General features: G+C 40.8%; 1 protein-coding gene across 1 annotated transcript in view; it reads left to right on the top strand.

The window, feature by feature from the left end:
* LOC126139078 (transmembrane protease serine 9-like) overlaps nucleotides 1-15,830 on the top strand; it is a 69,973-nt gene that overhangs the window by 31,699 nt on the left and 22,444 nt on the right. The window contains exons 4-5 of the mRNA XM_049915225.1: nucleotides 1,334-1,422; nucleotides 8,748-8,886. Of these exons, the coding sequence (XP_049771182.1) occupies nucleotides 1,334-1,422; nucleotides 8,748-8,886 (228 nt within the window). The remainder of the gene's footprint in view (nucleotides 1-1,333; nucleotides 1,423-8,747; nucleotides 8,887-15,830) is intronic.

Below are 15,830 nucleotides of genomic sequence, written 5' to 3'. Positions count from 1 at the left end.
CTACCTAGACTACGGGTGCAAATATATCTATGCATCGATAGAAAGTATAGAAGCTATCAACACAAAATCAATGGAACTGAAAAGTCTTACCAATGCAGTAGCTAGAAAAGGTGAAACGTTGGACGACAGAATCCAGAAAGGTGAGTTACATATCGGACGGAAAACCAAAATAGTCATTGCAACACTAATGGATAAGCTCAGTTATAACAGCGCAATAGATATGGCTGTTGTGTCCCACCGCCACCAATAGTTTCAGCATATATGTCAATCGTATGCTGTTTCAAAACTCGTTTAATACTTGACAACATGCCAACAAAATATACAGTTACCAAGACATGGAAGGCTATACTGCGTAAATTACAGTTGCTCAAATAAGGGCATTGCAACGGGATCATTCTCTGTTGGAAATACTGAAACCAGTAACTGAAAGTCTGAAAAAGCTCTTACACACCACAGATTGAAGCAGAAGAGGCGGAGAAGAAGATGAAGGAAGGTTTAGTACCAATTCTTTTAACCATCACAGTGATGATGAGCTATACAGGACGTATAGGTTCAGCACGGATAAACCGTATGTCTTAGCTAAGCATCTTATACGTTTCACTGGGCGTCAAATGCAGGCTGGGAGTAAGAAATCTGAAAGAAAGCCTCGTTTTGGAATCTAATGTTCTTAAAAAATGCGATCCCAAGCAAGTGTTCGAAGAAAGAGATAAAAAATGTATGCTGAAAGATGTACGAATAAAAGGCTCAAAGAATTTATGTTAATTTTTGCAGATAACACATTATACTTTAGATAGCTATTCAGGTTTCTTTTTTATTGTCAGCTCCCCCTTGGCAGTCTCATCCCAGAGATCCGACAGTTCCTCACCCCAAGGACAAGAGAGTGTCCTTAACGTATTTCCGAGTCTACTTCCTCTTTGACAAGGCCGTTGGCAAAGTGATCTTGACTTCTTATGTCGGAAGTCTTCGGACGCCACTGCTGCGGTCTTCAAACACGGGTCAAGGTCGTTTTCATTACTAGTCAAAGACGCTGCCACTTGCTCAGGGGCGGATCTTGAGCTCATTCGGAGGTTTATTGACGGTCGTTCCTCCAACACACACTCTATGAAAAGAACAGGGAACTTAAAAGTGATAGTTTCAAAGGAAGTTCCCTATGCCACTTACCGCAACATGGCTTGCATAGTATATATACAGATGCTGAACACATCGGTAAACCACCTGCACAAGAAATCTGCTCCTAGCGACAAAGTGATCGCTATTGAAATTTAACACGATTATTTATTCGTCGTTTTTTATGTCTGTAGCAACTGGGAGACCGCAATACTTTGTGTTTCAGGTGCTGCTGCAGTGGAATAGCGCTAAGCGGTGCGGCGCCTCCATCTTGAACGAGCAGTGGGCGCTCACGTCAGCCAGCTGCGTGTACATGTGAGTAGCTCCGTGTGTGACAGACATTCTGATGACGGAATCATGAAGGGATTGCCAAAGAAAAAAAAATCAGATATCTTGGTAAGATTTTTCCAAGCAGAGCCTGGGAACCTAGATGGAGGCGTAGAGTGCTTCACACTTTCACCAGACCAATGTAAGGTCGCGGGCATCAAGGAACTGCTGATTTCAAGTTGGCTGATTCCGAACTGTGTGTAAAAATGCGACGCAGTCACGTACCATCTGCAAGCAGGAAGCCCCAACACAGTATAAAGAGGTCACCAATTGACGAGCGGGCCTTCGAGAGCTCCTACTAGCAGACGAGCCTCGGTTGTCCAGAAAATTATGTGAGTGAAGAAGCTATCCAAGTAAGCTTGTGCACTAAGAAGGAGTTGCATTCTTGCTGCACGAACCTCCTCTGGACCGTCGGTAGTTAGTCTGTCATGGCTTAGTTGTATCCAGCCCTGCAGCCAGGCGACGGCGCGAGTTTTGGTGTTCTCGTAAAGTTAAGTCATTTTAGATTATGAAACATATAGTTTACTACTGATTACGTGGTAAATAGGTGTATTAGTGTGCCTTTTAAGTGTACCATAAAAGGTTTCATTTTTCTTTACGTAATATAGCATAAAACGCGAAAAGATCGTACAGTCGTATTTTCAGTTTACGTTTTGCCGCAGCAAATCAATAGAATTTTGTTTAGTTGTTATTTGCTTTCTCAAGCAATTTAACTGTAGCGTACCTCTTCATTATTTAACTAGCGTTTCCGGAAAGTAACGTAAAGTTTAAGTTGTTGTTTCAGAAACTTTGCACTGTTGTTTTTGTTTACACACACTTGCGTATAGGCCAAATTTGTGGAACCATATTTTCATGTTTATCTGTAATTTAACACACTTATTCTTAATAAACTATTACGTTTGTCATGAGTGAAAAGTGATTGACTTGCCGTAGAATTGTTAGGTCGAGGCTTTGGTGTGATGGTGGGTTTTTTCATGTGGGTGACTGTAGTGGCGTGGGAATAAGGAAAGTAAATGAGACTCATCAGTGGTTTTGTAGGATTTGTAATAGAGATAGGAAGATACTAGAACAGGAGGGGAAAACTGCCGTCCTTCAGGCTGAGTTAGACAAGGCCAGGGGAGATCTTGACAGGTTAAGGAGCGAGAAGGGTAAAGAGAGGTGGGAAGTGGAAGTGGCAACAGGCAACAGGAGGAACAGGCCTAGAACTTTATCTGACAGCTTCGTGGTGAATGTGGAAAATAGATTTGACCTGTTGCTTCAGTTAGAAACTGGTGAGCCTCAAGCAGTTGAAGGTGTAGACAGGGAACAATAAACATTCAGCAGCAAATTAAAAAGTAAGAAAGTAGGGAAATCATTAAAGAGAAAGAAAGTGTTGTTGTTAGTTAGTTCGCATGGAAGAGGTGTTGGCCAACTTTTGCAGGATGAACTAGTATCAGAATACCAGGTCACCAATTTTTTTAAACCTAGCGCTGGTATGGAGCAGGTGAGAGGATTTAGGATCACTTTGCAAAGATTTCACTAAGGAAAACACCGTGGTTATAGCGGGTAGGGCAGGTAATAGTATTGACAGAGATCCCGGGTACAGTATAGAGTGTGACCTGGCAAAGATTGCATCAGCATCGTAGCACAGTAGCGTTGAGTTTGTAGCTGTTCTTGGGCGCCATGACCGACCTCATTTGAGCTCTTCTGTCAAGAGAGTTAATTTAGAGTTGGAATATTGCTTATATCGGGTGCAGGGTCACACATTGGTGTTGTTTTTGTTAGGACTGAGACAAACCTTCAGTTTGAAAAGAAACCAAAAAACATAATTCTAGCTTATTACATCAGCATGAACAGCCGTTGGTTAAGAATTTTCAACAGTCAGCACGTATTTTAACTCTACCCAATATTAACTCAGTCAGTGTGAAATGTCAGCTGTCTTTATTGCATCAAAATATTCGAGGACTGAGAAATAAAATTAATGAATTAATTATCTGCATAGATGAATTAGAGTCTTCAAACCCAGCTGGCATAATCTTCGTCTCTGAACATCATGTGACCACTGATATAGAACTTTTAAGTGTTACAGTGTTTAGGTTAGCATCTCACTTTTGTAGATCAGAAATGTAGAAAGAAGGAGTTGCCACATTCATCAGGAACTGTCATAAATTTAAGAACATAGACATTCATAAATTGTGCCTTGAAAGACATATGGAAGTATGTGCAACAGAAGTAGAATTTCACAAAAAATCCTTCATAATATTAAGTGTATATCGAGCACCTACAGGTAACTTTAATCTGTTCGTAAACCACCTTGAAGCTGTACTGGCCCATTTAACAACCAAAAACAAAGAAATAGTGGTTGCTGGTGATTTCCATCCAGATTTCCTTAAAGACTCTCCCAATAAGAACTTATTTGAGTTAGTAACACTATCATTCAACTTAATTCCCACTGTAAAGTTCCCCACAAGGGTAGCCAATTGCTCACAAACAGCCATTGATAATATCTTTATAGAAAAGTACAACAAACAAAAACATATTACAAAACCAATAGTCAATGGCCTCTCAGATCATGACATGCAGATCCTTCTGTTAAATTTTAACACTGAACAGGATATAAAACCTGTTAAATCTGAGCTCAAGAGGGTAATCAATAAGCCAAAAATTGATTATTTTAGGACACTCCTCAGAGACATTCACTGGACTGGTGTTTAGAGTTCTCATGGCATGAATGAAAAATACAACAGTTTTGCTAATAAAGTGCTTATTCGAACACTGTTTTCCCCAAAAACTTACCAAGGATAGAGCAAAGTCTACATAGAAGCCATGGATTACCCAAGGAATAGGGGTATCTTGTAAAATAAAAAGAAAACTGTATCTGTTAATCCTAAACAGTTCCGATGTTGATGCTATAGCACATTACAAAATATTACACTGCAAAATATTAAAGACTGTAATACGGACATCACAGCAAATATATTACAAGGAAGAGATATATCAGATAACAAAATAAAGACGATATGGGATACAGTGAAGGAGGAGACCGGTAGGACCAGACATGATGAGGGACAAATAGCATTAAGAGTAAATGATACACTCCTGGAAATGGAAAAAAGAACACATTGACACCGGTGTGTCAGACCCACCATACTTGCTCCGGACACTGCGAGAGGGCTGTACAAGCAATGATCACACGCACGGCACAGCGGACACACCAGGAACCGCGGTGTTGGCCGTCGAATGGCGCTAGCTGCGCAGCATTTGTGCACCGCCGCCGTCGGTGTCAGCCAGTTTGCCGTGGCATACGGAGCTCCATCGCAGTCTTTAACACTGGTAGCATGCCGCGACAGCGTGGACGTGAACCGTATGTGCAGTTGACGGACTTTGAGCGAGGGCGTATAGTGGGCATGCGGGAGGCCGGGTGGACGTACCGCCGAATTGCTCACCACGTGGGGCGTGAGGTCTCCACAGTACATCGATGTTGTCGCCAGTTGTCGGCGGAAGGTGCACGTGCCCGTCGACCTGGGACCGGACCGCAGCGACGCACGGATGCACGCCAAGACCGTAGGATCCTACGCAGTGCCGTAGGGGACCGCACCGCCACTTCCCAGCAAATTAGGGACACTGTTGCTCCTGGGGTATCGGCGAGGACCATTCGCAACCGTCTCCATGAAGCTGGGCTACGGTCCCGCACACCGTTAGGCCGTCTTCCGCTCACGCCCCAACATCGTGCAGCCCACCTCCAGTGGTGTCGCGACAGGCGTGAATGGAGGGACGAATGGAGACGTGTCGTCTTCAGCGATGAGAGTCGCTTCTGCCTTGGTGCCAATGATGGTCGTATGCGTGTTTGGCGCCGTGCAGGTGAGCGCCACAATCAGGACTGCATACGACCGAGGCACACAGGGCCAACACCCGGCATCATGGTGTGGAGAGCGATCTCCTACACTGGCCGTACACCATCGGTGATTGTCGAAGGGACACTGAATAGTGCACGGTACATCCAAACCGTCATCGAACCCATCGTTCTACCATTCCTAGACCGGCAAGGGAACTTGCTGTTCCAACAGGACAATGCACGTCCGCATGTATCCCGTGCCACCCAACGTGCTCTAGAAGGTGTAAGTCAACTACCCTGGCCAGCAAGATCTCCGGATCTGTCCCCCATTGAGCATGTTTGGGACTGGATGAAGCGTCGTGTCACGCGGTCTGCACGTCCAGCACGAACGCTGGTCCAACTGAGGCGCCAGGTGGAAATGGCATGGCAAGCCGTTCCACAGGACTACATCCAGCATCTCTACGATCGTCTCCATGGGAGAATAGCAGCCTGCATTGCTGCGAAAGGTGGATATACACTGTACTAGTGCCGACATTGTGCATGCTCTGTTGCCTGTGTCTATGTGCCTGTGGTTCTGTCAGTGTGATCATGTGATGTATCTGGCCCCAGGAATGTGTCAATAAAGTTTCCCCTTCCTGGGACAATGAATTCACGGTGTTCTTATTTCAATTTCCAGGAGTGTACATTAGTGACAGATGTGTATAGTATTGCAGAACTTTTTAACAAACATTTCATAACTGTTACCGAAAAGGTGGAGCTGTCAGGTTCTGTAGATGCTGCTATGGAATACCTCAGACCAGAAATTTCAAGTAACTTCCGTAATATGAATTTTGACCCTCACTATCCCAGCAGAAATAATGTCCATCATAAAATCTTTAAAATCAAAAACATCTAGTGGATATGATGAAATATCAACAAAGCTAATTAAAAAATGTTATTCAGAGTTAAGTAACATATTAAGCTACCTGTGTAACCAGTCGTTTATAAGTGGAATATTTCCTGAATGGTTAAAATATGCTGAAGTTAAGCCACATTTAAGAAGAGAGATAAAGAAGTAGTATCAAATTTCCGTCCAATATCACGTTGCCAGTATTCTCAAAAATTTTAGAAAAAGTAATGTACAATCGGCTTTATAACCATCTTATCTCAAATAACATACTGTCAAAGTTACAGTTCGGATTTCTAAAGGGTTCTGATATTGAGAAGGCTATCTACACTTACAGTGAAAATGTGCTTAATTCATTAGATAAAAAATTGCAGGCAACTGGTATATTTTGTGATCTGTCAAAGGCATTTGACTGTGTAAATCAAAATTCCTTTTAAGTAAATTAGAATATTATAGTGTAACAGGAAATGCTGAAAAATGGTTCAAATCTTATATCTCTGGCAGGAAACAAAGGGTGATATTAGGAAAGAGACATGTATTAAGCTATCAGGTATCGTCGACTTGGGAACTAATTACATGTGGGGTCCCACAAGGTTCCATTTTAGGGCCCTTACTTTTTCTTGTGTATATCAATGACCTTTTTATCAGTAACATTACCAGATGCCAAGTTCGTTCTGTAGCCAATGATACAAACATTGCAATAAATCGCAAATCAAATGTAGTCTTAGAAAGATCAGCTAATAAAATATTTTTGGACATTAATCACTGGTTCCTAGCCAATTCTTTGTCACTAAACTTTGAAAAAACACACTATATGGATTTCAGAACTTGTAATGGGTGTCAATTCATGGAATCATTATTAGAAATAAGAATAATCTTCACAAGGATTTACAGTCACTTATTCTTGTACAAAAAGGTGTGCATTATTCAGGAACACACATTTTCAATAACTTGCCAGCAGCCGTAAGAAAAGCCTAAAGGATTTATTGGTGGCCAAATCCTTCTACTCTGTTGATGAATTTCTCAGTAGAACCAACTGATTTATATATATATATATATATATATATATATATATATATATATATATATATATATAATATAACTTCTGCACCATTTCAGTGCAGTAATGTGTTCATGGTAAATAAGTATTGTAGTGGTTGTATTACACATTTATTATGTCATAAATAAATTTTTATTTTAAATTCGGTGTATTAGTATTTGTAAAATGATTCTTTCATATAGTGTTCATTAAAAAATGACAGTCATTCCACTTGGGACCTGTGGAATGGTACATTAGCTTATTTGTTTGACTTGTTAATATTTGTCGTGTATTGTTGTTTTTCTGACATGTTCTACATCCCGGAGGACATCCTCACTACGGATCAATTGGAATGAAAGTAAATCTTATCTAATCTAATCTAATCTATGACTAATTGTCACAGTGGGACTTGCAACGGAACCTGAGGGTTGGATCTGAGCAATAAGAAGCTGCCTCCTTTTCATGATTCGAGTGAAACTGATGGGCCAGGGAAGCTATCTGTTCTAGCAATTTGATTATCAAGTAAGCATCGTCAGTAATCTACGCTCATTGAAATTATCTGAGCAATAAGGAACCTGCTCCTTTATGTGATTCGAGTCAAAGTGATAAGCCAGGGAAGCTATTTGTTCTAGTAATCTGAGTATCTGGTAAGCGTCATCTATCACAACATATGCTCACGGAAATTATTACTCAGTGTCTGTGCCCTTCGACATGTTCATGTAAACTGGGGAAGAAGCAATAAAATCAGACCAAGGTACCTACCCAGATGCTCGTTTCTCCAGTTCTACAGCTACATCTACATGCAAATCACACTTAAATGTGTGGCAGAGGGTTCATCGAACCACCTTTACAATGCTCTATTATTTCAATCTCGTATAGCGCGCGTAGAAAACTAACACCTATATCGCTCCGTTGCGAGCTTTGTTTCCCTTATTTTATTGTTATGTTCTTTCTGCCTATGTAGGTCGGTGTCAACATGCCATGCACCTATGTTTTCTATCTTCTTTGCAGTTTTCTGGGGCATTTATGTCCCACTACATACTAATTATGTAGCCAGAAGAATAACTGAGGTGTGTAGAAATGTTTCAAAACAATGTCTATGATGATTTTCCTTAAACTAAGGCACTGTGACACCTATAGATACACACCGCCCCATTTGATTTCTCACAGCCTTCTAAATATCCACCCAATGATCCGTAATACTCTCTCCAAGTTCAAAAAGGCAACTCGGTAAATGCCAGCACTAGACAGATATGAGATACAGACGCCCCATCGCCCAAAAGTGCACATTATTTCAGTGGGACACACATATCTCATAAACCACGCTAGAGTCAATGTTAACAGGCGTAGGAAGGCGAGACCACATCAACTCCAATATGACCAAACCGAGCTAAAAATAATCTGTGTTGTTCAAATGAGCATTCGCGTTACAGACAGCTTAACTTTTAGTTACTGCCTAATATAACACATCTCTCTAAGCACTGTCCACCTAAAAATAGTCCTAGCTAACTGTAACAGTTGGCACCTAGTTTTCTTCTGCAAAGATGTGACGCAACCTTGATTTCTTTTGGCAGCACCTACGGCACATATGAAGCCTTGTCTGGTACCATCAACCTGAACGAGGGGGGCACGAGACACGCGGTGACGGAGATTCATAGTCATCTGGGCTACAATCCTAATGATTCCTGGCTCAACGACATCGCTGTTTTCAAGGTAAGCATAAAAAGTCTTTGGTAGTCTGCTTACATATCGAGAGAGGTCAGTAATATTGGACAACACTTCAACGGCACAGATTTAAAATTTAAATACACAAATAAAACCGGGAATTATGGAAAACTGAGAAAGCGGCGTTCACCTACCATTGGAAACAGCTGACAGGAGTACAGTGGAACTATTGAAAGGACTCCAGAAGAACGGAAGACGTAAGAAACAGCCCCGAGCAGGGTTAAAAACACACCAGCATAATGAAACTGATAGTAATAACACAATACTTATACGACTTTCCTTCCCGATAATCCGATTCACGTGTTCATAATATGACGTGCAAGAACTTTCGACACAGTACGGTCAAATTGCGCAATTCCCTTATGTGAAATAGTTAGTGAGATCCTTGAAGTCACTGGAAGAGAAAGAAAGAGTAGTAAGGAGAAGTTGCCTATAGGAACTCAAGAGGGCCGCAACGAATAATGTCTCTCCACCTATACAGAAATCAGTAACTACAAAAGTAAAAGCCTTGTGAGCTGGCGAAACTCCCACACTTCACATAAAAGGTGACATACATAGCATTCTGACAGAGAAACGCCAGATTACGGGAAAGATTCTAGATTCCAAACAGATTGGATGATGGCTTCAGACTAAAACCCCAAAAAGAACAGGAAAATTATGTAACCTCATTTAGGTATCCGAAAAATATTATTAAATCTTTATAGACATATCCATAGACTTCCATCAGCAGGACCTACGTAAAAAGTATTAACATGCACTGAGCGACTGAAAGTTATAATCTAGATTTAACAAGAAAAAAGTGTTTACATGACAACAAACTGACATATGTAAGCACACATACATAATGTTTATGTGAATGTTGTTTCCACATATAAATTATCTATAAAATGCATAACATAACTGACAATACTAGCATAACTTATAGTGTTTCTACATCTACAATATTTGTATTATTTATCAAGAATACGTAAGCTCCATCAGCATTACACACACACACATAACATCTATAGCATCCGAATGCATGAACTTCACATTTTCCGACTATTTAACACCAAAAAACCGTACTGAAAATGGTTTGTTCCGACAAGCATTTTAATGTCTTGTATTGCTTTTCGTAATACGTAAATATAATTTCAAATTCAACAGATAGGAGATGTTAACTTCGTAAACACTGCTCCATCATACACAATAATGGACAAGGCTCCACACGAAGCTCCGATCGTGTGCAAAAATCCGCTCTTTGCACCAAAATAAAATTGGTTGTATAATTTATCAAAATACGTAAGAATTTCTTCTTCAACAGTACAAAATATACGTGACATTATTACTGAAACCTAATCATTCTGTAACAGGGGAGATGTCACACGGCTCACATACTGGCATTACTATTCTCACTGAGAAGTTAAGCTGCACTTGGAAACGAGCAAAGGGAAGATCCAACGTAGAGCGGAGAGTTTTGGCATGGGTTGGTTTAGCCGGCGCGATAGAGTTACAGAACTGCTCCACAAAGTCCAGTGCCAGAGGATTTGTGCATCACGGAGAGTTTTACTTTGCATTTTCGAATGAGCACTTTCCGGGAAGAGGCGGACAACAGCACACACACCTCACAGAATCATCACGACGAGAAAATTCGAGAAATTAGAGCCAATACAGAGGCTTATCGTCAATCGTTGTTCCCATATGCCACTCGCAAGTGGAACAGTGAAGGAGGGATCACTTTGTGGTACCATAGCCCCTCCGCCACAAACATAATGTAGATGTTGATGAAAAAATGTAATCATTGCACAACAGTCGAAATGAACCTAAAACTGTCAGTATTACTTATCAAAATACGTAAAATTTTTTAAATGTATCAAAACACACATGGCACTATTGTTGTAACTCAGCTGTAGCATTAAAAAACCCTATATGACTCAAAAACTGGTACTTGAGACCTACCTTACTGGTTAACCTGCCTTGCTAATGAGCAAATTTAGATCACTATAGCAATCTTTAAAGAAAACAAAATATGTAAAGATTTCTTCTAGAACATTAAAAAACACATATGGCACTACTGATGTAACTGCACTAGTTCTCTTGTCAATGAGAACAATTTGATGCTGCTACCACACTGTAAAGAAACCAAAAATCGTTTGTATACTTGATCAGAATATATAAAGATTTGTTCTATAACAATAGATATACACATAACACTACTGATATAAATTACAGGTTAAAGTGCATTTGACCAAGACTGTCATATACTGCTCTCCAGTGGTAAAGTTACAGTACCATGAAATAGTATACTGAGCAGTTATTTTAAAAACAAAATGTCTACATCTATACTCTGTAAATGACTGAATTGCATAGAAGAGCTTCTGTCCCATTGTACCAGTCATTACGGTTTCTTCTCGTTCAATTCACATGTGGAGTACAGGAATAATCACTGTGTAAACACCTCTGTGTCCATAGTAATTTACCTAATCTTCTCTACACTGCAGCACTTAAGGGAGCACATCTTCGGTGGAAAAAAAAAACGAAACTTGACTGTAGCTGCCTGAAGGTTTATATGTGGTCCAATGACTTTAAATTGTACCTCTTTTAAATTTATGCAAATAAGGTAAGTTCCCCCCCCCCCCCCCCCATGAACCATGGACCTTGCCGTTGGTGGGGAGGCTTGCGTGCCTCAGCGATACAGATGGCCGTACCGTAGGTGCAACCACAACGGAGGGGTATCTGTTGAGAGGCCAGACAAACATGTGGTTCCTGAAGAGGGGCAGCAGCCTTTTCAGTAGTTGCAGGGGCAACAGTCTGGATGATTGACTGATCTGGCCTTGTAACATTAACCAAAACGGCCTGGCTGTGCTGGTACTGCGAACGGCTGAAAGCAAGGGGAAACTACAACCGTAATTTTTCCCGAGGACATGCAGCTCTACTGTATGATTAAATGATGATGGCGTCCTCTTGGGTAAAATATTCCGGAGGTAAAATAGTCCCCCATTCGGATCTCCGAGTGGGGACTACTCAAGAGGACGTCGTTATCAGGAGAAAGAAAACTGGCGTTCTACGGATCGGAGCGTGGAATGTCAGATCACTTAATCGGGCAGGTAGGTTAGAAAATTTAAAAAGGGAGATGGATAGGTTAAAGTTAGATATAGTGGGAATTAGTGAAGCTCGATGGCAGGAGGAACAACACTTTTGGTCAGGTGATTACAGGGTTATAAATACAAAATAGGGGTAATGCAGGAGCATGAATAAAAAAATAGGAGTGCGGGTTAGCTACTACAAACAGCATAGTGAACGCATTATTGTGGCCAAGATAGACACAAAGCCCATGCCTACTACAGTAGTACAAGTTTATATGCCAACTAGCTCTGCAGATGATGAAGAAATAGATGAAATGTATGACGAGATAAAAGAAATTATTCAGGTAGTGAAGGGAGACGAAAATTTAATAGTCATGGGTGACTGGAATTCGTCAGTAGGAAAAGGGAGAGAAGGAAACATAGTAGGTGAATATGGATTGGGGGGAAGTATTGAAAGAGGAAGCCGTCTTGTAGAATTTTGCACAGAGCATAACTTAATCATAGCTAACACTTGGTTCAAGAATCATGAAAGGAGGCTGTATACATGGAAGAAGCCTGGAGATACTGAGAGGTTTCAGATAGATTAAGTAATGGTAAGACAGAGATTTAGGAACCAGGTTTTAAATTGTAAGACATTTCCTGGGGCAGATGTAGATTCTGACCACAATCTATTGGTTATGAACTGCAGATTGAAACTGAAGAAACTGCAAAAAGGTGGGAATTTAAGGAGATGGGACCTGGATAAACTGAAAGAACCAGAGGTTGTAGAGAGTTTCAGGGAGAGCATAAGACAACAATTGAGAGGAATGGGGGAAAGAAATACAGTAGAAGAAGAATGGGTAGCCCTGAGGGATGAAGTGGTGAAGGCAGCAGACGATCAAGTAGGTAAAAAGACGCGGGCTAATAGAAATCCTTGGGTAACAGAAGAAATATTGAATTTAATTGATGAAAGGAGAAAATATAAAAATGCAGTAAATGAAGCAGGCAAAAAGGAATACAAACGTCTCAAAAATGAAATCGACAGGAAGTGCAAAATGGCTAAGCAGGGATGGCTAGAGGACAAATGTAAGGATGTAGAGGCTTGTCTCACTAGGGGTAAGATAGATACTGCCTACAGGAAAATTAAAGAGACCTTTGGAGAGAAGAGAACCACTTGTATGAATATCAAGAGCTCAGATGGCAACCCAGTTCTAAGCAAAGAAGGGAAAGCAGAAAGGTGGAAGGAGTATATAGAGGGTTTATACAAGGGCGATGTACTTGAGGACAATATTATGGAAATGGAAGAGGATGTAGATGAAGATGAAATGGGAGATAAGATACTGCGTGAAGAGTTTGACAGAGCACTGAAAGACCTGAGTCGAAACAAGGCCCCGGGAGTAGACAACATTCCATTAGAACTACTGATGGCCTCGGGAGAGCCAGTCATGACAAAACTCTACCATCTGGTGAGCACGATGTATGAGACAGGCGAAATACCCTCAGACTTTAAGAAGAATATAATAATTCCAATCCCAAAGAAAGCAGGTGTTGACAGATGTGAAAATTACCGAACTATCAGTTTAATAAGTCACAGCTGCAAAATACTAACGCGAATTCTTTACAGACGAATGGAAAAACTGGTAGAAGCCGACCTTGGGGAAGATCAGTTTGGATTCCGTAGAAATGTTGGAACACGTGAGGCAATACTGACCTTACGACTTATCTTGGAAGAAAGATTAAGAAAAGGCAAACCTACGTTTCTAGCATTTGTAGACTTAGAGAAAGCTTTTGACAATGTTGACTGGAATACTCTCTTTCAAATTCTGAAGGTCGCAGGGGTAAAATACAGGGAGCGAAAGGCTATTTACAATTTGTACAGAAACCAGATGGCAGTTATAAGAGTCGAGGGGCATGAAAGGAAAGCAGTGGTTGGGAAAGGAGTGAGACAGGGTTGTAGCCTCTCCCCGATGTTATTCAATCTGTATATTGAGCAAGCAGTAAAGGAAACAAAAGAAAAATTCGGAGTAGGTATTAAAATTCATGGAGAAGAAGTAAAAACTTTGAGGTTCGCCGATGACATTGTAATTCTGTCAGAGACAGCAAAGGACTTGGAAGAGCAGTTGAACGGAATGGACAGTGTCTTGAAAGGAGGATATAAGATGAACATCAACAAAAGCAAAACGAGGATAATGGAATGTAGTCGAATTAAGTCGGGTGATGCTGAGGGAATTAGATTAGGAAATGAGACACTTAAAGTAGTAAAGGAGTTTTGCTATTTAGGGAGTAAAATAACCGATGATGGTCGAAGTAGAGAGGATATAAAATGTAGACTGGCAATGGCAAGGAAAGCGTTTCTGAAGAAGAGAAATTTGTTAACATCGAATATAGATTTAGGTGTCAGGAAGTCGTTTCTGAAAGTATTTGTATGGAGTGTAGCCATGTATGGAAGTGAGACATGGACGATAACTAGTTTGGACAAGAAGAGAATAGAAGCTTTCGAAATGTGGTGCTACAGAAGAATGTTGAAGATAAGGTGGGTAGATCACGTAACTAATGAGGAGGTGTTGAATAGGATTGGGGAGAAGAGAAGTTTGTGGCACAACTTGACTAGAAGAAGGGATCGGTTGGTAGGACATGTTCTGAGGCATCAAGGGATCACAAATTTAGCATTGGAGGGCAGCGTGGAGGGTAAAAATCGTAGAGGGAGACCAAGAGATGAATACACTAAGCAGATTCAGAAGGATGTAGGTTGCAGTAGGTACTGGGAGATGAAGAAGCTTGCACAGGATAGAGTAGCATGGAGAGCTGCATCAAACCAGTCTCAGGACTGAAGACCACAACAACAAGGTAAGTTCATCAAGGGCCCAATGCGGCTCTTAACACACAACATATGAAGGATGTATTTCACACCGGTGGTGGTTCTGTAATATTTGGGTGGCGTTTCTCACCATGACTTGGATCACTCATTCAGATTACTGTGTACATCAACATTCTCAGTGAAAGAGTGATACTCTTTCTCCCACATTTCATGTTGAGTAATCTATGGACTCTTCCGTTTGCAAAGACATTCTTGCTTTGAGAAACTCGCAGGTATTACATTGCAAATCGGAAGGTCCGTCAAATCACTCAGTTTTACTCCAACAGAAAGTGTATGAAACTATTTTGAACTGGTGAACAGTAGCAATCAACAGCCAAGTGATTTCTTAGCTCTACAGAATCTTTTCATGAATGAGTGGTTTCAGCTGAATATGGAGTGGATTGCGGATCCTAATCTTAACCAGACTAAGGTGTGAACAGTGCTTGTCAGGATTTTTTCTTTTTTTTCCTGTTGCTAAAGTGTTAGTGACCAATAAGGTAGTTATTCTAACTTCGGCAGTACAATAGGAAAACTACAACGATCTACTTCTACAATTTTACCCTCCCCCACTAGCATCCAATACTGAGCTAGTGATCTTTTGGTCTCTCAGAATGGGTCATATCATCAGATACCTCCTTTTAGTCAAGTTGTGCCACGTACTTCCGCCTCAATTACATTCAGTACCTCTTCATTAGAGACCAGATCCAACCATCCAGTGTGGAACATTGTTCTGTTGCTGCACTTTTCAAAAGCCTGTATTTTATTCTTCGCTGTAAGGTTTACTGTCCAAGTTCCATTTCCGTAAAAGGCTACACAAGACAAATACTTCTTCCTAGCAGTTAAATTTATGATAGATTAACAAGAAATTTTTCTTTTTCAGAAACGTCTTTCTTGCCTTTGCCAGTCCACATATAATACACTTCTATTCCGCAGTCGTCAGTTCTGCCCAAATAGAAAAACTCTTCTGCTACTCTTAGTGTATAATTCTCTAATTTAGTTCTCTAAGAATCCTCTGACTTAATTCGACTGTA

Source organism: Schistocerca cancellata, chromosome 1, assembly GCF_023864275.1.
Source record: "Schistocerca cancellata isolate TAMUIC-IGC-003103 chromosome 1, iqSchCanc2.1, whole genome shotgun sequence".
NCBI lineage: Eukaryota > Metazoa > Arthropoda > Insecta > Orthoptera > Acrididae > Schistocerca > Schistocerca cancellata.
This window is presented reverse-complemented; position numbering and strand designations above follow the sequence as displayed.